Raw genomic sequence first — 27,596 nt, 5'->3', positions numbered from 1 at the left:
CTGGTGGTCAGTGCATATCACAGTGACTGGTTGTTCCACAGTTCTGTTGATTTACATATTAGCCTTTTATGCCTTTGGGATTGGGCCGAAACCAGCTCTCCAACGTCCCCTGAAGGGTCCCCGATTGTGATCCCACCAGTGCATGACTGGGGCCAGGTAGGGACACGGGAGATTGGCCAGCTGGGGAGGGACTGAGAGAGGGCTTCAGGGTATGTTCGGCCTGTCTCTCTCAGTCCTGATGGACCAGATCCCAGCAGCAAGCTAACCGACTGATCAGAGCGTCTACCCCTTGGTGGTCAGTGCACATCATAGCGAGTGGTTGATCAGCCTTAGCATATCATTAGCATGTTATGCTTTGTTTGGTTGAATGGACAACCGAACACTTAGCATATTAGGCTTTTATTATATAAGAAGGGTCTTCTGACAAATCTCTCTCTGAACTTTCAGTTAAGGAATCAGTTCTCCAGGTTCTACTTTTACGTAGCCAAACACTCAGAGCCTAGACCACTGGTTGGCAATTGCGGCTCTCGAGCCACAAGCAGCTCTCAAGCTGTGATTTGCCACTCCATTAACTAATGAGTTTGCTGACAACTGACCTAGACTCTCAATTCCAAAAATTACAGGCTGTTGTTATTCCTTGTGATTAAGCCCCTATCCCAGTGGTCGGCAAACTCATTAGTCAATAGAGCGGCAAATCATGGCTCGCGAGCCGCAGTTTGCCGACCACTGGTCTAGACCAACCTGGTGGGTTCTGAAACCAATGGGGAACTTCAATTAACAGTCCTCTTAGACTGGTATTTGGCACCATCAAGATTTCTTCTCCTGGAACATTAGTTATGCTCTAATAATAATGCGCTGAGTGGTAGTTTTGAGTCAAAAGTGACTTTTGGATAACCCACTCTGATGACAACCAAATGGAATGAGAGCTAATCCAGAGAATCCTTTAAACCCTGGCCAGTGATGTGCAGACCCGGATGAAACGAGGCTGTGTGTTGTCCCAGATACAGAGGCTAGTCTTTGCTCCTTGAAACCCACTGGAGTACCGCCTATATCAAAAAGCCAAGCAACTGTTATAAAAACATATCAGTCAAACCACAAAGATAGGGGGCAAGGTGCTGGAGAGAAGCAGCAGGAATTGCAAACGCTACTCCACATTCACACAGCTCTATAACCCAGGCGGGCAGAAGGTTAGATAAGGATGCATGGGTTTCTCATCTACTGAGACTATGATATTCTCTCAAAAGAAGAACACAGACTGTAATAACTTCAACAAGAATGACCTGTTCTTGGTATAAAAGATAAGCAGGATCTAATGGGGATTGTGTACTTGGTTAAAGAAATAGCTGCAAGCACCAGTGTCTCCTCATGATGTGAGTGCTAACTGGTTAATGGGACCAAATAATTAGCAAAATGATTGGCACAATTTAGGAAATTTCAGGTTAGGGTCTGGAATATTAAGAATTCTACATTACTTTCATTGTTTAAAGTGATACATATGATTCTACAAGATTAGGTTTAAAACTTAGCTTTCGTGTGTTTTTTTTTTAAAGGCAGTCTCTTGGGGAGAGAGAAAGGAAGACCATATTGATCGATGAATGCTCATTCATGGTCTAATAACGAGTAGAATGGTTCTTATCCAGTTAGATGTTGGTCCATTTATAATGAGCTCAATGCCTGGAGGATCTGTGGAAGGGCTGGTAAACACTGTCCATCCCAAGACCCAAAAAAAAAAAAAACCCAACCAGAATCTCCACTGAAACCAGAGACCAGAGCCTGCCAGACTCAAAAGGACAGGGAGCTTATTATCAGTGTCAACAAAAGGCCTTTGTCAGAAAAGTCCCCCTCCCCTGGTGTTTTTCATTACCGTCTTTTCCTTTGGAAAGGGCTCTGCTTCTGTGTGAGCTAGCATCTGAAATTCCAACCTGTGAAGCCTGTAGCCAGTGGCTCAGACCACCCTACCTTCCAGCTCCAGTATCATAGGAGCTTTTCCTCTTGTTTGACAAGTCCCACAGCAAGACCTCTCTACTCAGGAGGAGAGGAACTCAACAGCACAGACACGCCCGTCATCTCAGAGAATATGAATTAAAACAAAAAGAGTGTGTGTGTATCTGTGCCAAAGGAGCTCTCACTGAGCACAATTCAGTTTGGAAATGGAATCACAAAGCAAAGATAAACCTGTTTGAAGATTTTTTTGGGGGGGGGTGGGGGGGTTTAGGGAAAATAAAACACTGCTTTCCCTGGTTGGTCTCTAGTTTTTATAATTAGTTAGGTGTTTTGGGGGCATGGGGTGGGGAGGGCAGTGCATCTATCATTACTCCAGTTCAAAGGGCAACTCTGAGATGGGCACCTGTGCACCAACAATGTGTGTTAGAAACTCAGCTTAATGAACATAACCTGAGCGCAAACTCTTTAAACTCCATGCTGTCTCTTCCCCTTTGTAAGCTGGCAGCCTATTTAAAGGGTGTGGGTGTACAGAGGGGGGAAGGGGAAAACATTAAACCTAAGTTTGGCTGCCATGCTTCCGTTGATTAGCTTCTGACCAACCTCCCTGGACATGCCAGCCTGGCGCTGCCATGGAAGGGAGGCAGGGAATGGCCTGGTAATTACAGGATGCATCAAAACGCTGCAAATTAATCAGGAGGGACAGAGTTATATGTAATTTCTTTAAATGAGATCTCACACTACAAGGCATCAGGTGACATAAGTTTAACAGAGAATTAAAGCTATAGTCCCCTTGTAAGTACTGTGCCCCGGAGCACAGGTGAGCACTGAGGGTATCCCCAGCCCTCTGGGTGCAGGCAACAATGATTGTAACTACTGTTTAAAATGCAGTTTAGTGGGTAGTGGGCAGGACTGGCTACCTAATTTACAGGGCCTCATGCAAAACAAAAATGTAGAGTCCTTATTAAAAAATAATTTAAGATGGTGACATCAGAGGATAATTAAACCAAACATGGGAGCTGCATGAGATCGCACACTTGTGAAGCCATGCCTGCTGGTGGAAGACTTTGAATGTTAACACATACAAATTAAGTGGAGCCCAGACCCGTTTGGCTCAGTGGATGGAACGTCAGTCTGCGGACTGAAGGGTCCCGGGTTCGATTCCTGTCAAGGGCATGTGCCTTGGTTGCGGGCACATCCCCGGTGGGGGGTGTGCAGGAGGCAACTGATCGATGATTCTCTCTCATCGATGTTTCTAGCTCTCTATCCCTCTCTCTTCCTCTCTGTAAAAATCAATGAAATATTTAAAAAAAAAATTGAGTGGTACTTACGGCTATAGCAGATTTTGATAATTACTTTTATTTTAAATTAAGTCACAGAAAGAAAAAAATATAAATATTGTACTCCACACAAACCAAACAAAAACACAACCCTGTTGACTGGGAAGTTGGGAACAACCCTCTCCCATCTGCTGTTGGGTGCTACTCAATCCAAAAGCCCAGCAGATCCCAGCTCCAGGCAGACCACCTTCCCTCTGCTGGAAGTCTTTTACAGTAGAGAGCATTGTGCAATGTAGACCTGAAACCTTTCTAAATTGTGGTCCACATTAAAAAAATACATTTCAGGTTGTATTTACTAGTAGTACACACACACATACACAATATAATAGAAACAAAGTTTCATAAAACAATAATTCCAACTGATTGTGATTCCCTTTGAAATTTTCTGTTCCATTTTATTTGAATCTGTTGTATTTCATTTTTAAAAGATAATATTCATGCCGAAACCGGTTTAGCTCAGTGGTAGAGCGTCGGTCTGTGGACTGAAGGGTCCTGGGTTTGATTCCGGTCAAGGGCATGTACATTGGTTGTGGGCATATCCCCGGTAGGGGGTGTGCAAGAGGCAGCTGGTCTATGTTTTCCTCTCATCGACGTTTCTAGCTCTCTATCTCTCTCCCTTCCTCTCTGTAAAAAAAAATAAATAAATAAAAATTAAAAAAATCAATAATATATAGATAGATAGATAGATAGATAGATACTATTCATGACCCACCATCTGGAATTCAAAACCCAGTAATGGTTCCAATTCACTGAAGTGTTGAAACCCATGATGTGAAAAAACCATTATCGTGGCCATTGTTGTCTCTGCCACGTGTGCTCTCCTCCATGATGCCCTCTTTTGGAAACAGGTGCCTCTGACCTGTGGGTCAGTGTTAACTTACTATCAACACACTATATTCTGTCCCTAAGATTTTCAATTTGAAGTTGGAGTGGAAACTCCCTCTTCTCTTGGGTTGCTATGCTGGAAAAAGGTGATTCAAGGTTTGAGGAGAAAGATGTCCAACCAAATCCCTGTTTTAAAGAGCCCCGTGACAGCTTCCTGGTGGCATGAGCCACTCTATGCTTGAGCTACTTTGTGGGAATTTTTGTCTTCTTCAACCACAAAGTCATGACTAATATATACACTATGATAAATAAAACATGTAAGCAGATAACAAATCTGCTATGAATATGAGCTATATCTTTAAAAGCCTTTCCTTCTGTTATTCCAAAAAGAATTTTCTTAAACAAAAGCTTCCTTGTTTTTAACATTTGCACAAATAATACTTTCTCACACATTTTATCTTATTGAGCAAATATCAGTTAAGCCTAGTACTCTGGCTGGAAGGCATAAATGTCAAATCAAAGAGTTCTTTAAAGATGGTGTTTAGAAATGGAAGTTATCACTGCATTTCTTTCACAATTAAGATTATAATTGTACTATTAATCCTCATAACACTTTCAGACAAATAAAATCCTCATTTTGTACATCAAAAGAGAGGCCCAAGGATATTTTGTTCAAGATTACTCAGCTTGAAAGGGTGGAGATGGGATTCAAACAAGGACTCTCTCTAATTTCCCTGTTGCCTCTTTAGAGACTGTCTTGAAGTCATACATCATAGCAGCCCAATGTCCTTCAAAAGAGACCCCTGTTCACTATTCCTTTTTTAAAGCAACAATTCACATTGCATGAATTGGCAATTTAAAAAATATATTGCTTTTATTCATTTTTTTTCATAGGCCCACATGTGGAAACATGGAGCTATTTCTAGCAGATATAACTGAAATAGAAGAAACCAGAATGTCAGTTATTCATGCCCCTGAATCTTAGTCTAAGCTCTCTCAAGAAAATGTCATGCAATCTGGACCCCGTTAAACATTTAGCCTGAAGTCCCATCAAATGTGTTATTTTTCTTGAGAATTACAAAGCCCCAGGTTATTATCTTAAGCTTTATAAAAATGCAGATTCCCTGCTAAAAGGCAAACTCTTCAATTTAAAAACAAAACAAAAACAAAAAAAGGGGGGGGAGGGATCAGATGGTACTCAAGAAAGATCTCAGTTGGTTAAGCCTGGCGTTGAGCCCACAGCATTTTCATTTGATCATCTGCAATGTAGAGCTTTCGTCTACTTTGAGCTTTAAGCACTCTGCATCTGCTCCATGTAAAATGAACAAACAAGAGTTGAGGCAAATCCTGCCCTCATAAAACTGTCTCCCTTACTTCAGTAACTCCTTAACTTGTATTATTTCTACAGGCTGACTCAGTTTTGAAGGCATTTTGAGTAAACTGATGGAAAACTGATGTTTTTCTAATACTGCTAAGCTTCTTTGACTAGTTATTTGTCCTGATTCTTTATTCACTCATAACTCCATCTTATCCTTCTTAAAACTACTAGAAAATCAGAAAGCAACCTAAAAAATTTTTATTCAACTAGATTTTAATTGATAAACACTTAAAAATTTAACTTCTAAAATATCTTATCATTTCTTTAAACATATATGTTCATAGAAAAACAATAAGAAAATAAGTAAAATGCATGGGGGGAAAAAACACACAAAATTGCCCTTAATCCAATCATTCAGAGAAAACCCCTGCCAGTTTCACATTAATATTCCAGACATTTTTGTAAGCATCAATAATACCTGTGTTACACTGCTTAAAAATTAGATACATGCTATCAATGTTATTTTGAAATAATTTCTTTACATTAATATATAATGAACTTTTTATCAATATTAATTATACATCCATATTATCATTTTAGTACTTAAATAGTATTTTATTTTTTATATATACTCTGGTTTCTAACCAATTCCTACTACTGAATAATTAAGATGTTTTCAATTATTCACAGCTATATACAATGCTGTGATGGACTATCCTCTATATATCTTTGAGATATATAGCCAATTAAACAATTAGCATAAATCCCTTTAAGTAGAATTGCTAGATTAAAGGTTTTTACAAATTACCATACGATTGGCAAATTGTACCAATTTATCCTCCTAGCAGCAGCATATAAGAATATCATATGGTCTCTAGATCCATCTTTATTTTATTATTTTTTAATCCTCACCTGAGGATATTTTTTTCATTGATTTTTAGAGTGGAAGTGAGAGAGGGAGGGAGGAAAAAAGCGGGAGGAACAACAATGTGAGAGAGACACGTTAACTGATTGCCTCCCGCAAGAGCCCCAACCAGGGAAAGAGATGAAACCTGCGACCCAGATACAATAATTGATCAAGCAGAGAAGAAATTAGTAAGGCTGTCAAAGACTTGAATAATTCAATTAACAAGTTTGACTAATACACATAATGTAGAACCTTGTATCCAAAAATATGAAATCACAATTTCAAGCACACGTGGAACATTTATAAAGACTGACCACATACAAAGACATAAACAATGTTCTAAATGATGTATGATGAGCTACACCATGTTGTGTTTATGGATGGTAAAACTCAATACTGTGAAGATGAAAAAGTAACCTCAAATTTAGCTATATATTGACTAAAATTCCAATCAAATTTGTTGTTTGGAATTTGATAAGCTGAACTTAAAATTCAAATAGAAGAGTAAAGGACTAAGAGTAGTGAACAAAATTCTAAATAACAAGGTAGATCAATTTGATGCACTAGATATCAAGATGATTATACAACTATTGATTTGATAACTGTTATATTACTACAGGAGTAGTAAATAAGTCAACCAAATAGCCCTGAGAAAGTCCCATGTGTGTAATAAAACCTGACACATATCACATGTGTCATTAATATCAGTGGAAAGGAGAACATTCAGAAGAACTAACAGAATTAAAAAAAAATGTATTTGCTTAAAAGCCGAAGAGGCCTAAAAAAATAATCAAGAAAAATCAGACCAGAATCTTGGAAAGGACAAATGTAGAGAAGTGAGCTTATATTTGGGGCCACTCTCTCCACAGAGATACTTGCTGATTCTGGAGGTAGCAGCTGAGGGGCTCAGGGGTTAGGGCCCTAGTGAACTGTCACTGCTTTGCACTATGGCTCTGCACTAGGAGTGAGCAGGGACTACAGCTCAGCTCTTAGCCACCAGAAGGGCTAAAATGAAAAAGACTACCAATGCCAACAGTTGGCAAAGATGGGAAGTGACAGAAACTTCCAGACATTGTTGGTGGGAGTATAAATTAGTTCTCTGACTTTGGAAAATGCTTTTGCCCCACCTACTAAAGGTGAAGATATATATTCCTTCTGTGCCCGTGATTCTACTCCTAGGCATATATCCAACAGGAAGTACATGTATGTGTGCCAAGAGACATTTACCTGATATTCACAGCAGCAGCATTTGTGAAATCCCCACACTGGAAACATACCAAGAGTCCACACACAGGAGAATGGACACACAAGCTGTGCTATTTTCATGCGATCGACTACTACATGGCAATGGAAATAAGTGGATTATGTAGAATGTATATTCCTTACAAACATAATGTTGAGTGAAAGAAACAAGACATAAAAGTTTATGTAAGGTTAAAATAGCATACTGTCTAGAAAATTATAAAAACACACTAATTAATTCCTTTTGTATAAAAGGGAAACACAAGTAAAAATTAGACTATAGTGTTTAAGAATGCATATTTAAGTATTCAAATGAAAAAGAAAAGCAAAGAAATGAACACCTTACAGGACAATGGCACCTGCAGAGGTAGGGGCACCAGCAGGGTGTCAGTGGTCTTGGCAATGTTCTGTTTTGACAGGGTGTTGGACACACAGACATTTTGCTGCACATTTTTTATGTAAATGTATGTATTTCGTAATTTAAGAGGTTGAAAAACCATCAGTGGAGATGAATGATGAGTTTACTATTCAACAGATGGTACTGGGAGAACTAAACAGGAATATGGCAAAAAATATTAAATCCTTACTTCCTGTCATACACAAAAATCAAGTACAGGTGCACAAAAGCCTAAGAAAAGCCTATAGAAAGCCTTGTAACTTTTAACAGAAAATAAAGGATATATCTTCATATTCTTGGGGAAAGGAAAAAAATTATTGAAGAAAATACAATAATACAACTAATAAAGAAAATGCCACTCAATGAAAGGTAATTTCTACATGTATAACCAGCAAACAATAATCACCAAAATAGGATTAAAACTGTGTCTACATTTCTTTAAAAAAAAAAAAAAGGCAATTCTGTTTGGGGTTGGCCTAAAGGGGAGAATGGGCAAGGCTAAAAAAGGTAATTTGCATTAAAAACGTGATTGGCTGAGAAGTATGTGAAACACAGTAGGGCTTATTCACAAATGGTGGTCTAAATAAATGAATTAGAGCCCTGTGTAGCAACTGGGAAAAAAAAATCTCAAAAGCAATGCTGAGAAATGTATCAGGGAAATTTACATAAGGTCTTTAATTGTATCTGTGTCACTTTCTTTCTGTGAAAATATTTAAAGCAAATATGTCAAATTTTTAAGTTCTCCATAATTTCATACTTTTTTTGTTTCGCTGAAATTGTTTATAAAAACGGAAGTAGCCTGGCTTACATGGCTCAGTGGTTGAGTGTCGACCTGTGAACCAGGAGGTCACAGTTCGATTGCCAGTCAGGGCACATAACCAGGTTGTGGGCTCGATCCCCAGAGTGGGGCATACAAGAAGCAGCTATTCAATGATTCTTTCTCATCATTGATGTTTCTCTCTCTCTCTTCCTCTCCCTACCTCTGTGAAATCAATAATAAAATATATATTTTTTAAAAATCAGAAGTAAACAAAATCCACTTCCCTAGCTATTCTCAGTTTTATTCTTACATCAGGTGGTGTGGTTAGGCCACACAGTATTGGCCCAAGACAAATACTGATATTACAGCACCAACTTAAACTGGGGGAAGCTTACACAGTCCTTATGAATTCTAATACTTGGTTTCCTGGAGTATTACTGTCATGGATATAATTTTATGTCATAAATATAATTTTTAACAGCAGCTCTTAATGAAGTTGCAGGAGTCATTCAAGCTCAGCACCAGGAGAAGCTGACTTTTAAAAAAAAATACAGTGAATCTTTTAACAGAGCACAATTATCTCCTTTTATTGGATGCTAAGAGACACTGACTAAATTTTGGACTACCACAGGAAAGATACCTGGTTGTGTTACTTGTATTTCACTTCTTAATCTCACCCCCCATCCCTTACTGTCCTTTCATCCATCCAGCCGTGACCTCTTGGATATGGTCAACACTCAATCACTGAGCCACACCAGCCAAGCTATAATTCATCTTTTAAAAAAAAGAACTGCACAGATTATATTAATATGGGTTCAAGGTAAAATCTTTAAAAGATTTCCAATACACATCCACACAAAAAGTGTCCGTGTGTGTGCCTGCTCCCCCACCCCCTTACCAGCACTGTCTCCAGTTTAGACTCATAAATGGGGATCAGAAAACTTCCTTCTAGCTTCTTTCAATACAAATAAAGAAATTGAGAAAGAGTGAAATATGGAGGAAAGAGAAACAGTGAGTAATGAAAAGGGCAAGGAAAGGAGTTTCAAACAGGAACTAGTGGCTAAATGAGCAAAGGAATGAGGAAATGGAAAAGGGGTTACATGTAGAAAAGTAGGGCGTCTTTCAGGAATATCTTTGCTAATCAGGCCACAAATCTGAGACAAGTATACCAAAGGCTGAGAAGCAAGATGTAGTTTCTGATTTCATAATCTAAATAAGAGTCAATAAAAAGGAGGGTTAGAATCAGTCTCATTGAGACTGGAGAGTTTAACCTAAGCTCTTACTTTTAACGACACTTAAAGGTTTCCTTTAGAGTTCAAATTTCTTTTACTCCTCAATTTCTAGTCAGTTTTACCTTCAAAGCTGAATTTTATGTGGAAAAAAAAAAATTCCCAGAGCTCACTTGGAGTTTTTAGAGCAGAACAAAGTACATGTTTCACACGTTTAAAGAAAATGTTCAAACTTTGGCCACAGCTGAATGACTTCAAAATGGCTTCATTCTGAAACCAAAGTAGAGGCAAAATATCCAAGGGAAATGCATAATTTAGACTACTTGTTTTAAGATAGTTCAAAATCCGATTAGCAATACTGGAACTCTGAGTTCCCAGTGAAGTCTACTGTGACCTGTGAGAATAATAATTAAGAATTTAGGGGCAGAGGAGAGCTATCTCAACCCCTTCTTCAAAGGGCGGTATTTTCATTCTATTTCCATGCTCCTTGCCACATCAATAGCTCCTCTCACTTTTCCTCTGAGTTTGTCTCTAATTTCTGGAAGAGGCTGGGAAAGAGGGGAGAGAAAGCTGGCCCATCTTGTGTTCACATGGAGGCAGCCATTTTGTGTGTTGGAGCGATGGTCAATTTGCATATTACTCTTTTATTTTATTTTTAAAAAATATATTTTATTGATTTTTTACGAAGAGGAAGGGAGAGAGATAGAGCTAGAAACGTCCATGAGATAGAAACATCAACCAGCTGCCTCTTGCACACCTCCTACCGGGGATGTGCTTGCAACCAATGTACATGCCCTTGACCGGAATCGAACCTGGGACCTTTCAGTCCGCAGACCGACGCTCTACCGCTGAGCCAAACCGGTTTCGGCTGCATATTACTCTTTTATTAGGACAGAGGCCTAATGCACTGGTGGGGGCCAGCTGGAGTTGCCCTGAAGGGGTGTCCTCGATCAGAGTGGGGATTCCCTTGGGGCGTGGGGTGGCCTGGGCGAGGGGGCCTTTGGTGGTTTGCAGGCCAGCCATGCCCCCGGCAATCCAAGCGGAGGCCCTGGTATCTGGGATTTATTTATCTTCTATAATTGAAACTTTGTAGCCTTGAGTGGAGGCCTGGGCCAGCCAGGGTGTGCAGGAAATTTGCCTTCCTCCATTGCCGGGGAAACCCAAGACTCCTGTTTGCTCCTTGGCCGCAGCCATTTTTGTTGGAATTTATTTATCTTCTATAATTGAAACTTTGTAGCCTCAAGTAGAGCCTGGGCCAGCTAGGGTATGTAGGAAGTTTGGCTTCCTCCATTGCTGGGGAAACCCAAGTCTCCTGTTCACTCCATGGCCACAGCCATTTGGGCTGGGTTAATTTGCATACTCTCTCCTGATTGGTTGGTGGGCATGGCTTGTGGGTGTACCGGAGGTACAGGCAATTTGAATATTACTCTTTTATTAGATAGGATAATGTGTATTGATAAACAAAATTTTCCTCTAGTTATTATGTAAACAAGTGACATACTAAGAAATAAAATAATGTATGTTTTGTACATCTTATAAAAGCATTATCTCATTTACGAGGTCTTTTAGGACAAAGTTGACTTTTTCTTTCTTCATTTTGGTATCTCTTTAGATTTCCTAGGACCCAGCACTTAGTAACAAGCCCTCAAAATATTTTTTATCTTGATTCAACATTTAAAGACATCAGAAATGTTGTCATATGTCAGCTTCTGAAATATGCAGTATGTTCAAAATACTACAACCAATAATTATGATACAATAAAGCAACACCAATATAGATAAAGATAGAAATGCATACAAGTAGTCATGTCTGCCACCGCTCCATTTGCAGGAAACATGTTCCAAGGTGGATGTCTGAAACTCTGGATAGTTACAAACCCTTATACACTATGTTTTTTCCCTGTACATAATACTAAGATAAATTTTAATTTATAAATTAGGCATAGTAAGAAATTAATAACCAAAAATAAAATAGAAAAATTATAACAATCCTATATAATAAAAGCCTAATAAGCAAATTGTCCCTTCAACTGGGAGTTCAACCAGGGGCTGGGGCCAGTGGCAGCAGGTGGCTGGGGGAAGGAAGGCGCTCCTGGCTAGCAGCCGCAAGGGACCCTACCCATGCACAAATTTTGTGCACTGGGCTTCTAGGACTGTAATAAAAGTCATGAGACTGTGGAAACTGATTAAGTAGGAAACTTTCATCTTTTCACTTATAAAAAAGACTGTATTGCTTCTCTCTGGCATATATGAACTACCCGCATCACTCCTCTTGTACTTTGGGGTCATTATTAAGCAAAACAGGGGTTACTTCAACACAAATACTGCAATACTTTGATAGTCAGTTTGACAACTGGGTGACTAAGGGGTGGGGAACATCTATAGCACGGATATACTGGACAAAAAGGCGAGTCATATTCTGGGTGGGGACAGTGCAAGATTTCATCAAGCCACTCAGAATGGTGCACGATTAATAACTTATAAATTGTTTACTGAGTTATTTCTGAGTTTTCTATTTGATATCTTTGAATCACAACTAACTGCAAGGAACTGAAATCACAGAAAGCAAAACCTCGGATAAGGGAGGGGTACTATTGTATAGAGATATTATAGCTAAAATTCTGACCACAATTGATGAACTTAAATGTTGATAACATTTTCAGATACTCTGCATTATAGCTACAGAAGGCAAACGTCTAACAAACTTTATTCTTAAAAATAAGTTCTGATTGATTCAAAGGCCCATATACTTGCACCCAGGAAAGATTCTGAAATGCATGAATAGGTAACTCTCAGCTCTATATGAAATAATTGTTCATGAATTCTTTATCAATACATACAAAAGAAATGCTATGGAGGATTAGATATGTCTATTAATGAAGATATTAGCACTTACAGAAAAATAAAATACTTAAAAGGACCACGAAGCCAGATTCTTATATACCTAACAGATGTACAACATTAAAAGTATATTTTAATATGCCAGACCTTATTTTAATCAGCTATTGGAGATACCTCACTTTCTTCACTTTACTTGCTACTCTATTACAAGTATATTTAATACTTACTATTGGTGTGTAAGTCTGCAGTCTTTGCCTCTAGCAGGGTCTTCCAATGGCATCTTCTCCATTCCTCCAACACACATACTGAATTCCAGCTCAAAGTCAGTTTTCTATGCCCTTTAATTATATTCTATACTCAACTCTGACTCATCATCAAACCTTTGATATCCTCAAAATCCATATTTATAACCTGTTACATTTTCATGTAATGAGGAGGAACTTAGATTACTGAATCATATATCTCCAGACAGGCATACCAAGGGCACTTTTTCAATCACTCCCTGCATGGAAGAGACAAAATTATGCTCTAAGAGCAGAAAGGCCACATCACCAAGACATCTCTTGGCTCCATAAGGGACTGATTTAGAGACCAGCTGCAAAGCCACTCACACTTGCCAAGAGGGGTTTTGAGCTTTGAGTACTCTTTGGGACCCACCCACCACAAACAATGATTTAGACAAAATGAAAACAAAACCAAACAGGCTGACTCACTCCCACACTCCCGACTCTAGCCTGCAGGGAGAAGGCTACAATACAATCTGATGACTAGCCTAAGATTTCTGTGTTATTTTCATTTTCAGAGCCTCTGCATAGTGTGAAAAGTATAAAATTGCATCTAATGAGAGCTGAACACACAGACCTGCTCAAACATCGGACAAAAGAGCTTACCTTTCTGAGTGTACCGTGTACCATTTTATTTTTAAAATCCCCAAGTCAATAGTCAAGAAAGCAATGAAGTCAGTTTACTCCATGCCCCACGCCCAACATCCTATCATTTATTTGCATCAAATAATAAAATGACCACCCACTGCCTGTGCACGGGCACTCACCTCATTGTCGGATTCCACGAGAACTTGATCATATTCACTAAGCGCTACTAGAAACATGATAGAGGTGACATTTTCAAAGCAGTGTATCCATTTTCTTCTCTCTGACCTTTGGCCCCCTACATCGACCATTCTGCAAGGTTAACAATATTCATATTAATAGCATATAAAGAAAAAAATCAATATAAAATAGTTTTACTTACAAAACTTAGGAAACATACTCTCTAAAGAGAATAGTCATCCAACTCAATTCAGTTGATACTTATTGAACAGCTACTACTGATTTTTTGTTACCTAACAACCAAAATCAAGCCATTCTGAGCAATAAATCATTGTGGTTAGCAGAATGTTACCAGATGTGTATGAAAATTATAACCTTGTAAAAAATAATCCTGAGCCAAGCCAAGCAAAATGGTTTTATTTAATCAAGCTATGGAATATATAAAATAAGTTTTATTTGTATTAAGCTCTAATGGCAAATATTGACTTCAGTTTATCTTCCTATAAAATGAGAATGAAGATCCTCATATATTTCTCAAAGATGCTAAAAATAATTGCAAATACATTGAGAAGATGGAAGATACTATACAAATCAAAATAGGTTGTGTTTGATGCTTCAGCTAAATACAAACACAACTCAAAAATTTAAGTAATCCACATGTTGAAGCTATAAGGAACCTTGGTGATATTTAATGCAATTGTTATATAGATGAAAAAAAACTGAGGCTCAGAATCATTTCCAACATGTCTCCCACTTTGGGATCTGTCTACTAGAGCAGAGTATGGGAGCTAGATGCAACCACAGGTGCAGAGACTGATATGAAAAAAACACACAGGGCTTTGGCAGGGACTGGTGGAGGGCCTGCTCACTAGAGTCTGTGGTAGAGTTACACAGCAAGAATCACACACTTCGACTTCACAGCCCTCCATTGCGTGCCGTTTTCCTCAATGGGATGGGCTGTGACAAGGAACTCAACACTCTACACTCAAAGAGACACTCAACACGCCTTCATTTCTCCCCCTGTGGTTTGTATTCTAACTAACAGTACAACTGAGTGATGGTGGAGTAAGAGATTGAGTGAAAGTAATCAGTATTGTTTACTTTTTTTCCTCATCTTAAAAAAAGATAATACCTATGCTAAAGTATTACTCAGAACAGCAGCTGTGAAGGAGGAAGTAATAAATTTTCACTTTATTTTCTTACGTAAATTTAGACTAGGTTACTCAATCCATATTCAAAATCATGTGTTTGAAAATTTTCAAGCCACGTATCTTAGGAATATAAAACATCCCAGTGTTTTATTGCTGCTGAAGAACTCTGCATTGGCACCAGGGGGCTTGGAGGAAACAATGACCTGAAAGGGCTTCTGCCAACATGTAAGTTCTATTACTTTGGGGTCATAAGATTATTCAGATCTTATACAAATCTAAAAATACATCCATTGTCCTTGTAGATTAAATGAATTCCCCCCCAAAAATTATAATCAGGACTAATGTTTGATGAACTGATTTTGTTCAACTTCAGCAAAACAAGATTTCATTCATTGATTTCCTGATAATTTAATCTGAAATGAGAAACCTGCCTACATATCTTTCCTCTGCTTCCTCTTTCAGGGACACATGGTTTCATTTTGTGGATCTAATGATAATTGGTACAAAGGTGATACTGTTTTAAAACATACATATGATTTCAATATTTACAGCATTCACCACGTGTAGTCAAAGCGTAACAGTTCAGAAGTGGGTTGTATGGACTCAGTAACTACCTGAAAATGACACTTTGTAAGTCAAAGGGGTATTCGATGATCCCTGTGGTGGGGACTCGAACTCTAAGCACATCTTGTTGCGTAGGCAGGTAGGCAGGGTCGGCAACACGGTCCAAGTCATTAAGATAGCTAGAGGAGGGAAGACACAATGAGAACGTCAGTGACGCCATCACACCACACCTGCCTATGGAAAGAGAAGGGCAAAAATGAGTCATAAGAGCGAAGTGGAGAATAGAAAGAAAGATCTCAGGAAGTGGTAGAGCATTAGGGAGCTCAAAAGATTAAACTCAACCTTCCATTGGTCAGAGCAAGATTACCTCTCTAGGGATTAACTGGTTCACTGTATTGCTCTTTGCATCTCTTACAATGAATTAGAACTCAACCAAGAGTAAAGGGAGAGAAGAAAATAAATGAGTCTCCTATTCGCTACTTGTTTAGCAGGTTTGGTGGGTAAAACAGGAGTTTAAAGCAAATAGCTTTAAAATTATTTATACAAATGATGTTTGTATAAATAAACAGATAAGAGTTACATTTAAGGTCAGAATGCTTTTTTTTTTTTTTTTTTACTTTTGCAGAACATGAGAGGTTCTTCCCGGAATGTATTTCCTGAATGCCTTAAAAGAGGACACAAAATACCTTATCCAAACTTCTGTCCAAAGTCTAAATCATTCGTGATTAAAGTAAAGCCACGAGGTTTCTAGTTATTGAGGTAACACTGCCTAAGGTCAGGTATTCCCAGTGTTTAGTGTCACCAAACCTAAACTTTAAATTTATCAGCTTATATTTTTCTATTCCTTTTGGAGGAAAAAAACCCCATATATTTTTGAAATAATTTTAGACTCATAAGACATTGCAAAAATATTACAGAGAAATCCCTAACTCCCCCCAATGGTAAAAACTTAGTAACCATAATACATTATCAAAACTAGGAAACTGAATTGATACAGTACTATTAGCTATATATACTACAGACCTTGTTTAGATTTCACCAGTTTTATACACACACACACACACACATTTTGGGGGACATATAGTTGCATGAAATTTTATCACATGTAGAGATTCGTGCAGTCACCACCACAATCAGGATACAAAATTGTTCTGTTACCACAAAGAAACTGCCCTGTGCTCCCATCCCAACCCTAAAGCCTAGCAACATCTATGTTTTCCATCAGTATAACTTTGGCATTTAAAAAATATTATATTCCGTTCACTTTTCATTCTCTCAAAGTGCAAAAATTAATCTCCAACCTTGAAAATGACATAATTTGATATAATTGATGACAGGTGAACGTGACTGTTCTGTGTGGCAGCTTCATGACTTCAAAGAGTCACAATATGGATATGGTTTCAGAACACAATTACTAAGTGTAGACACAAAGTAATGAACTGTGACTAAGACTTAAAGAAAAGATGGAACTGAAAGGGACTAGAGCTGCAATATCTTCATGCCCACAAGTAAGAGGCAGTGAGATATGAGATGTACGACAGGGACTGTCTGGTGCAGAGCATGTTATAGTTCAGTGAGCACAAACACTCTGTTGATCTGACGTAAGGAGGTTGTCCAATCCATTGTTATTCCTGCCTTAGTACCTAAAGAGTGCCTGGCAAATAGCACTTAATTAGTATTTTTTGTTTGAATGGTTGGATGGGTTTCCTTTCAGCACTATTTAAATACCATTCATACTAATGGTGTTTCCATCTCAATGATATTATTAAATATGAAATTAGGTGTTGAAAAAAAGTTATATTAAGTCTCTAAGATTCATGGAGTCGTAAAATAGTGGAGTTAAGTCTTACTTTAACAAAGAAATAAAATCACCGCCTTTTTAGAGGTCTATCAATCCTTAAGACAAAAATGTGTCAGCCTAGGAATTCCTTCACCAAAGCAACTAATTATAATTTTGGTGGCCTTATCCGAAAACATCAATGATTCTCTAGCTGGCAATTAACTCTCTACAGACTGATCAGAACCAGCCAGGTATCTTTAATTGTTTTATAAAAAAAAAAATTGGCTGGAGGACAAAAAGGGGGAGAGGCTGGAAGAACATGGGCATGGGAGGCAGGAAGGAAATATAAACGTGTACTGGGCCAAAAGTTTGAGTCCGTCTCTATGCACAGTCTTGGAATCATCTGATGGGGTTAACAAACCCATGTTCTAAGAGTTGTTCTGTATCTCATTCTGTAGATAAACTAGCTCACCACACATTAATGCAAAACCAACTGGCTACTCTATGTATTGTAGATGGATTTTCCTGACTTATCAGCTCCTTGATTTGAAAAAACTTGAAATGAATGTACATTTTGAAACCTACAAGATCAACATTTGTTTAACTTCTTTATACAGAATTTTAATTTAGAGAAATCAGAGAACTTCTCACTTACATTGGCAACCTTGCTCAGAAATATGCTGCCCAATAAACCATTTCTACTCACTTAACCCAATAAGCAGAGGTCAGAACAGAGGGTGGCTAATTCTTGCACATAAAGTGCTGTCGAGTTCCTGTGGTGAAGAAGAATTCTTGGCTCTCTGTTCTGAAAGATGAACCATTCCATGTTTAAACACATTATTTGCACAGAAGAATTTAAAGAACCAGCACGTGCAATGGGAAAATACCTGCCACTCTGCACAGTAGGAGCCCGGCTGGTCTCTCTACAATTTAGAGGAGTGAACTGAGCTCCCTGAAAAACATGTTCAGGTAAGATAAAATGGGGGCATACACCTGTGATAGAAAAACCACTTACAAGGATGTAGAGGCTGCCCTAAAAATACTGTCAGTGGTATCTCTCTGTGAATTGGGCATTACAGAGACATCAGCTGAGTATCTAAAACAACTTGTTCTTACAATAATATTTTTTTCCTCTTCACCTTTCTTATGCTTCTTTTCAATGCCGGTATAGTTAATGGAGAGTAACGACAGGATAACCACAATGAACTACTGAGTGCTTGCTGCCTGCCAGGCTCTGTTCCATCTGTTCCTTGCCCAGATAGGAACACATTTTATGGCACAGAAACGGCCATTAACGATGTTCCATGCATTTCCGATTCCCTTGGAAATAAGCCACAGTTCTTGCCTGATATTCTTTTTGCTTTGCCTCAGTGGGATGGTGGACAGAAAGGCTCACTTCACTTGGAGTAAAAAAGTTATTCTAGTTTAACTACAAAAATGGAAAGGAACTATATCAAGGCCGGCTAGTTTTAACACACATTATCTAAAACCAAAACCAAACCAAACCCAAACCTCCCAAAACAAGGCAAGCAAAACAAAATAACAAAACAAAACAACAAACCCTCCAACCAAAATAAACATACTATTTTCTCCTAGGGGAAGGTCTGCACCAGCATTGAAGACATGTTGCAGATAATTTGTGAAGCAGGTTAAGCCTGCAGGCAACAAAGACCAGCATTTTCACTGCCAAAGAGAGCTTCTGCCTGTGTAAGTCCCAGCCCCTGTGTCCCTCCCTCTGGCTTAGAACATGGAGAGAGGGACCCGAGCACTCCATGCAGTTTACGTCTGCGTAGGGAAGAAGGCAACTCTATTCCCTTACAAATGGAGCTCTGCCCCGTAAAACCAGAGTATCCTCATCTGTTGATTCTGGTCACATTGTGAGAAAAGGCAATGGAATAATCTCTTAACCGAATTGTGCTTTCCATGGAAAACTGTTGGTGACTATTGGGTGGATGGGTTCCCACTGAATTATTCCATTCATTTAACCTTTTACAAAGAAACACCAAGGTCTGAGCAAATTTATAGTGCAGAGTAAATTCAGAAAGATAATTATAGCTATAATTTGTTTTGTAGAAATGATTTTGAGTGGCTGCTGAGGTCATTCTCAGGGTGTTGCTATGGTGACAGGCACAAGGTACATTTCCAAGGCAATGTATGTTTAACAAGGGGCTGGCCGCAGCACCTGCCTGCTATCAGGGAGAGAAAGCTCCGTGGCACACATGAGGCTTCTTTAACTGTCAATGAGGCAGGACATGTTTAGGGATATGCTAAAAAATGGGAGGTGTCATTTATTAAACTCATTCTAACCTACTCATGGGGATTTTCATGACTTGCCATTGCTTTGAGACACTAATACTAGATAACTTCATAATTGATTAAGAAAAACAAAACAAAAACTTGCCCAGCTGGCTTGACTCAGTAGACAGAGCATCAGCTTTGATTCCAGTCAAGGGCACATACCTGGGTTGAGGGCTTGATCCCCAGTAGGGGGCGTGCAGGAGACATCCAATCAATGATTTTCTTTCATCATTGATGTTTCTCTCTCTCTCTCTGCCTCTCCCTTCCTCTCTGAAATCAATAAAAATATATTTTAAAAAAGCACACAACTCTACATTTTTCTACATTTGGCCCAGTTAGGACTCACACACTATGGAGTAAGGGACCATGACCCACTGTCCATGGCTGGTCACCAACACTTAGCTGGGCCTGGAACACAGTAAGTGTTCAACCCGTGGCACAAATTAAAACAATTTTGTGGAAAATGCTGTAGCCTTTAGAAAAGTGGTTATACCTTTCAGAAGAAAACAAAGGGGGGTGTCAGCTACCCATCTCTATGTAATAACCTCTCTGGGCTATTGTTGGCCGCTATTACATAAGAACTGAGTTCTGAATTACCTGGCCTCTGATGAATGTAAAGACAACACAAGAAGGAAAAGCAGCCTTTGCTTAACTTCATTTACTATATATGCTTCCTGATCTGCTTCAGGTCCTGTCCACAAAATGATATCATTTGTATGTCTCTTTTATGCCTCTTGGCATTAAACTTTCAGGCCTTGGAATTCACCCTAATTCAGGCCAAATGGAGGGAGGGTGACACCTTATTAACAGACAATTCTGACACAATCTCTTTCATAAAAGAAATAGGTTTCTGATGGTTTCCAGTGAAAAGCAAAGCAACAAAGAGATTCGTGTAGTAAAATTTCAACATTTCCTTTCCTACCATGAGAAAAATACAGGATCATCTGGAATTAAACATCATATTTTGACCATGACATTGTGGTAGGTACTTAGCCCAGCATGTGATCCCAGCCTATAAAAGGGTTACCAGCTTATGGGAAGAAAAAGGGTTTAATGAAGAGGAGAAATGGTGGGGTAATGGGGATGAAATGCACACTTGTATATTTTGGACAGTCATTTTCTGAGAACCTGTATGAACTATCTCTAATCTTTGGAGATTATCCACAAGACATTGTTCTGTAGCATGACAGATTTGTATGAAAGACTTAAAGAAATCAAGCACATGCATTTATAATGACACCTCATAACTGCTAAGTTCTCTATATATTTAACTTCAAAATCATTTCTGGCTAACGAAGAAAATAAAAAATTCAGAAATGGGGTATAATTTATTCTTCTAAGTGATTAAAAATATATGAAAAAAGCTTAAATATCACTAAAACAATATGCTGAAATCAAATTAAACATGCCATTTTCTCTCTGGAATATTTTTTAAAAGATATGCCAATTGTTCTTTAGTTTTGATAATAGTTTGTCAATTACATGTTTGAACTAACCTTCAAATTAACTTATACTCCAATTTCATACATAATGAGAACTATTTTTTAAAATTTAAGTTAAAATAAAAGCCCCAAATATGACTAGCAGGGTAATTGAAATCTAAACCAAAAATAACATAGGAATTAAAGTGTTTGTTTTTTTAATGAAGGCAACATGAATAAAACATAGAGATAATTTGGCAAGTAATTTATATCACATTATAGCTAGGGTTGAAAAAATAAAAATGTAAGTTACAGATATGCAACCTTTAGTAATTATACCAAAAGGGGGAAAATACCTATAGGTGATAAGTGGAAAAAGAAATCTCTGCCATTTTATCAATCCAACCACAGTAAAATAATGAAAACAGCATTTCGGGGAATTCATGTAGCATGCTATGGGGTATGTGTTAGGTTCTTCAACTGCTATCAAAATATTTTTAACAGATTTGCAGTTCAAGTCAGACATTAAGATGAATTTCTGGCACTGAAAATGACTCTGGTAGAACTGCACATTTTTTAATTATTGAAAAGAAGGTTAGAAAAACTAGGTCAACTTCATTAAAAAAATTAAGAAGACCTCATTGTAACAGGAACAGTCTAGGGGGATTTGAAAGCTAGATCATGCTATGAGATCTTATTTGGCATTATCAAAAGCAGAGGAAGTTAAGGAGAAACCAGAAACACATGGTTATTGAACAGTTGTTATGTGACCACAGGATTCAAAGGGGAAAAGATAAAAAGAAATTTTCAAGGTGAACTTAAAATATATAGGACTTAAAGTAATAGTTCTGCAAAATTGCCATCCTGAGGGAAGAGTCAAGTACAGGTTTTGGTACTAAGTCTTTCCCTCATCTGGCAGCTCCCATGGCTGAAATGAGCCTGCCTGGTAACCTGGTTAGGCTGTTAGCTGCATGGGATTATGAATCACCCCAACACTTCTATCTCCTGAAGAGCTCCTTCTGTGGAGGATAAATCAACTTTCCTTTTTTTAACACCTGGCACACCATGACAAGCGTTCAAGAAGGTGCAGCATTTAATACAGATATTTTGTTCATAAGAAGTTGTTTGTGCCGAAGCCGGTGTGGCTCAGTGGATAGAGCCTCAACCTGAGGACTGAAAGGTCCCAGGTTGGATTCCGGTCAAGGGCATGTACCTTGGTTGCAGGCACATCCCCAGTAGGGGGTGTGCAAGAGGCAGCTGATCAATGATTCTCTCTCATCGATGTTTCTAGCTCTCTATCCCTCTCTCTTCCTCTTTGTAAAAAATCAATAAAATATATTTTATAAAAAAGAAGTTGTTTGTTTTCAATACAAAATTTCAGGTTTAAAACAAAGATTACCTAATGGTAACAGGTAGGTGACAATCCCACAGTTCATTATAATTACACAAGGAGAATATTCTGTGGCATAAAAGAGAAGTCTAAGAGATCAGGCATTTCAATTTTCCTTTGTCAAAAAACTAAGTTAATCCAGAGATTTTTTTAAATATAAATTTTTATTGATTTCAGAGAGAAGGAGAGAGAGAGAGAGAAAGAAACATCAACTGAACATAGGCTGACACTCAATCCTGTTCCAAACATAGGCTGACACTCAATCAATGAGCCACACTGGCCAGGCCAGAAAAAATCAGAGTTTAAGAACTATCAATAAATTAAATCCATAAGAAGATCCTATCACTACATTTGGTAAATAGTTTCAGTACCTTATGACTCTTATGCATGGACTAGAGGCCCCATGCACAAAATTAGTGCAAGAGGAGGCCTTCCTTTCCCCGGTTGCCAGCACTGGCTTCCCTCTGGCACCTGGGATCCAGGCTTCCCTCACAGCCCTGGGTTTGTCTAGAAGGTCGTCCAGAAGGATATCTGGTCTAATTAGCACATTATGCTTTTATTATTATAGATAAATGATCCAAATGTCTAAAAGAGACTAGTGTCAAATGGGGAATGAGCTAAACAACTGTCAGGTGGATGCCAGGGCCAGGCCTGGGTTACAGAGACAGATTCTTAGGTCTATTGCTCAAACAAATAAATTGGCCTTGTAATGAAAAAACAAACAAACAAGCAAAAAAACCACAAAAAACCAAAAAACCCACAACATTGAGAGAGCAAGATACACAGATGGATGGATGATTGAAGGATGAATAGATAGATAAAAGAAAAGCCTTTTTCAATTTGCCTATTTAGTTCTGTTAATTTATTCATCTTTTATATGATAACTTTCAAAGCTGTTGAATAATTTTGACACTATTTTTATATTTCTAAAACATCAAAAACACAACCAGAAACTGCTTTTTATTCTAGTCTGCCTGTCTTGAAATACAATGGCAGTATTTAATTCAGTCAATTTACACATATTTATTGAAAATCTGTTATAAGTTAAATTATAATGCATTGTGTGTTGGGGGTTGGCAAAGAAAGTTGGTACAAAATACTTAAATATATGTATGTATATATTCTTTGCCTTGGGGGTATCAGGCTACCTGGGAAGCAAAGATAGCACAAATGAATCAATTAATAAATAATTAAGTGCCAAACTGTAGGCTGCTAACCATGAAAGCAATGAGAAGGGAGAGATGATTATGAATTGTAATCACTAGAGAACAGCGTAGAGAAGAAGTGGGGATGAGTTACACCATGTAAACAAGAAGAGAGGAGAAAGATGAGAAAAAATTTTACTTATTCTTTTATTACTTACTCATTTGACAGCTTTTTACTGAAAGCCTATAATGAAAGCTAGGTACTGTTTACAACTGAGTGGGACACACACACACACACACACACACACACACACACACGTAAAGATTTGAGCCCTGACCTCAAGGAGCTTATATTCAATGGAGGTAAAAATGCTATGAATAACCATGATATAATGCAAAACCATGTGGGTCATAATAGAGGTTCCAGTGACTGTAGCCAAGGGTCAGCCATGAGCAAAGGTTGCTGATGAAAACAGCTCTCTCCTGGTCATGTGACCTTAACTTAATACTCATTCTGTAAGAAGTTTCATTTTGACAAGGATGATGAGATCTCAGGAGCTGGTCATACTAACTAACCTTGTTGAACTAATTACAGATAAATTCAATTCATAACTTTAAATCAAGAAGCCATAGTAATAATGAAGAACATCAGGGTTGGCCAATCAGAGTCCAAACGTTGCTTGGCAGGCAGGGAGTAAGAAAGGAACTTGAATGAACTTAAGTTGATAAGAAGCTCCTTGGCTCACCTGTAATCATAGGTGGGTTGTCTTCTAGTCAAGTCGAGTGCTATTAGGCCCCTTAACAAAAGTCAGTCAGTCCTCACTTTTGGTTCAGTTGATTTAATCCTGTCACATTCTCCTGAACTGCAACAAGCACTACACTGAGTCAAAAACCTACAGACACACGAGATGAAATCCTTGCTCCCAGAGCCAAATCAACTCAATGAACATTTCTGGTCATTCATATCATTGTTAGTACCAGACATTCTTTGCACAGCTTTTAAAGGTAATGACACTCTAGCACATGTGTCAAACACAAGGCCCGCGGGCCAAATCCGTCCCGCCAGGCCTTGCAATGTGGCCCGCACCGCGCTGTCATCACTGCACTCCGCTGCGTTTCCATCACAATGACAGTTTATGACTGTTCAGTAAACCATTTGGCCCGCGATTTAGGCTGGATTTTAGATTTTGGCCCCTTCTCTGATTGAGTTCGACACCCCTACGTCTAGAGCTTTCTGATACTCACTTCTTATCAAAAGTTTTGTTGTGCAAAGCAATATTTATGGAGTATTGCCAAAGAAATGCAGGCCACCCATTCTCTCAGTATTCTAAAACTTACCTCTGAGTTAACTCAGAACGTGATTTCTGAGTCAGGTTCTATCTAAATGATGGAAGAAGAAGAAGCATAGTACTAGTTGCCCTTTAACATTCAATCTTCTTTAGGAGAGAGCTCATAGTTTATAAAATCAGATAGTAAATATTTTAGGCTTAGTGGACCATGTTGCAACTATTCAACTCTTTTGTTGGGTGAAAATCCAGCTATAGACAATACACAATATAGAAATAAATGAGCTTGGCTGTGTTCCAATAAAACTTGATTTATAAAAACCCGCAGCAGGCTTAATTTGAGCTGTGCATTTGCCAATCCCTATTCCATAGTAACAGCACCCTGGTTTCTGCTGGATACAAAGTCATCCTGAGTAGACAATGGAAAAGACTGTAAGGAAGAAGTCAAACTACTGAAGGTGCAATTGCCAAAATGTGAGCAAGGAGCAAACTGATAAAGTTAAGTGTGTCTCCCATACCCACTGTGCCCTTTAGGAGAGAGAATAGGTGGGCACATAGGTGCCAAACAAGCCCTTTCCCAACTAGGCTCTATTATGAAGGTTAGAAAGCAGCTAAGCATATCTCAGCCGTATCTTATCATCTCTAACAGCTCCAAGCATTCTGAAAAAGGAATAATTAAGACTTTGGAATCATCTGAGTTCACTGTGGAAGACAAATTCAAGGGTTGTTTTTTTTTTTGTTTTGTTTTGTTTTTTGGCTCACTGGATAACAAAACAAAACAAAAATAAAATAAATATGTCACTTAAATGAAAAAAATGATAATGCCATGTTATTATTGTCATGCTTTAGAAAAGAGCAAACATATTCAAGATCATTGCCCACTTCTGAGTTAAGATAACAGTCTTAGTTATTTAACCACACAGAGAAAGATTTCTCTGTCCATTACATTTCCAGGTAAATTTGGGGGGCTAGGGTTTCACCTGCTTGCACAGGATAATGGTTTCTCAGGCAGCCCACTATCACGGACTCAAAAGCCTTCTGAATTTAGAAATGAATTTTCAGAAGTCAGATTTCAGGTTTTTGGCAAAAGACTCCTCTGTTGGTGTACATCTTATGAAATCAAATCATTTCTAATCTCACTTTACCGAAGTTCCCTTCATGAAGTTTAGTAGATCAGACACCGATTTCTGAGGCACGTCAATAGCCCAGAGATGATAGGAAATTCAACCACTGGACCCGGACTCAATGTTTTCACCATATAGTTGTTTATCTCCAAAAGCCTGAAGTAGGCTTACACTTCTTTTTTATCATCAGATTGAGAACAAAGTCAGGATGGCTGCAAGAGATAGCCAACACACCCTGGAGTTGAAATACCAGTATACAGCTCATCTTTCAGGAACATTTTAGCAAGATACCCCTTCAAGAAGGATTTGGCCCTAAATCAGGTGGACGTGCTAACATATCTCTGAAATTAGTTTTGCATTTAAATTCAATGTTCAAATTATTTGTGATTTAAAAATTAAGTTAAAAATCTAAGCATGGAGTTGGAAGTAAATTCCAATGCTGACTTATGTCCCAAAGCCAATTTATTTATGTATGTTGGATTTATGGGCTCTAGAACATATGGAAATTTCAAGGTGACTGATTTGACCCATAGATACAGAGAACAGATTGATGGTTGCCAGAGGGAAGGGGAATGGAGGACTGGGTGAAAAAAAAGTGAAAAGACTAAGAAGTAAAGATTGGTAGTTATAAAATACTCATGGGGATGTAAAGTACAGCATAGGGAATAGAGTCAATAATATTCTAATATGTATGTATGGTGCCAGTTAGATACTTGAAATTTCAGGGGGAACACTTTGTAAAGTTCATGACTGTCCAACCACTATGCTGTATACCTAAAACAAATAAAATAATGTAAACAGCAACTGAAAAAAATTTTTTTAAATTATTTTAAAGAAGATGTGTGATCTACTCAACTCCTTGGGGGGACTTCAGTAAAGTGAGATTAGGAATGATTTGATTTCATAAGCTGTACACAGACTGAGTAGTCAGTCTTTTGCCAAAAGACTGAAGAATAAGGACTATTCTCACTATATGCCGATGTGATTGAAGTTTGTGTTCTTTGGCTAATGTCAGGGAGCTTTTGGTTCTGTAGGCAGTGAACTCATTTGACCTGATGTCTCAGTATATTAAAGCAGGTGGTAAACCCCGGGAAAAAAAGTAAACCTACAGCCATCTGTTTATTGTGCTCTTTATCTAAAGCTATTCAGAGCCCTCAGGCTTTTTTTCAAAATCAATAACAAAAAAATAAAATAATTTGTGAAAACTCTTCAGCATTTTAGAATGCTTTTATTCTTGCATTAAAGAGAATTGGAAGAAGCACCAAATGAAAGGCAACTTATCCAAAACTGCTTATCCATCATCTGGAATTTCTCATCTCCTTGTTTCTACCAATGCTGCCTGTCCTTTGAGCCATATGATTGCCTGTTATGATCAGCAAGTTGACTAATCAAAGTAGAAACAGGGAAGCTCAAATAATTTCATTGTGTCTTTCTTACTGGCTTTATTTTGACTTCAGCAAAAAGTTATTGGATGGAGTGCAGAAGTGATTAAGAGTATAGGCTAAAATAAAGAAATAATATTTTGAAATTATCTGTGACTCAGAACATCATCCATGTTGTCTGAATAACTGATGCCCTGTTCAGCATG

General features: G+C 38.2%; 1 protein-coding gene across 1 annotated transcript in view; it reads right to left on the bottom strand.

Annotated features, from left to right (window-relative positions):
• The window catches only part of GNAQ (G protein subunit alpha q), a 255,115-nt gene that overhangs the window by 39,487 nt on the left and 188,032 nt on the right, over positions 1-27,596 (bottom strand). The window contains exons 4-5 of the mRNA XM_036433729.2: positions 15,615-15,743; positions 13,852-13,981 (exon numbers count right to left, since the gene is read on the bottom strand). Coding sequence (XP_036289622.1) covers positions 13,852-13,981; positions 15,615-15,743 — 259 coding nt within the window. The remainder of the gene's footprint in view (positions 1-13,851; positions 13,982-15,614; positions 15,744-27,596) is intronic.

This window comes from Pipistrellus kuhlii, unplaced genomic scaffold, assembly GCF_014108245.1.
Source record: "Pipistrellus kuhlii isolate mPipKuh1 unplaced genomic scaffold, mPipKuh1.p scaffold_m20_p_12, whole genome shotgun sequence".
Taxonomy (NCBI): Eukaryota; Metazoa; Chordata; class Mammalia; order Chiroptera; family Vespertilionidae; genus Pipistrellus; species Pipistrellus kuhlii.
The sequence above is the reverse complement of the archived record's forward strand: the minus strand, read 5'-3'. Positions and strand labels throughout refer to the sequence as shown.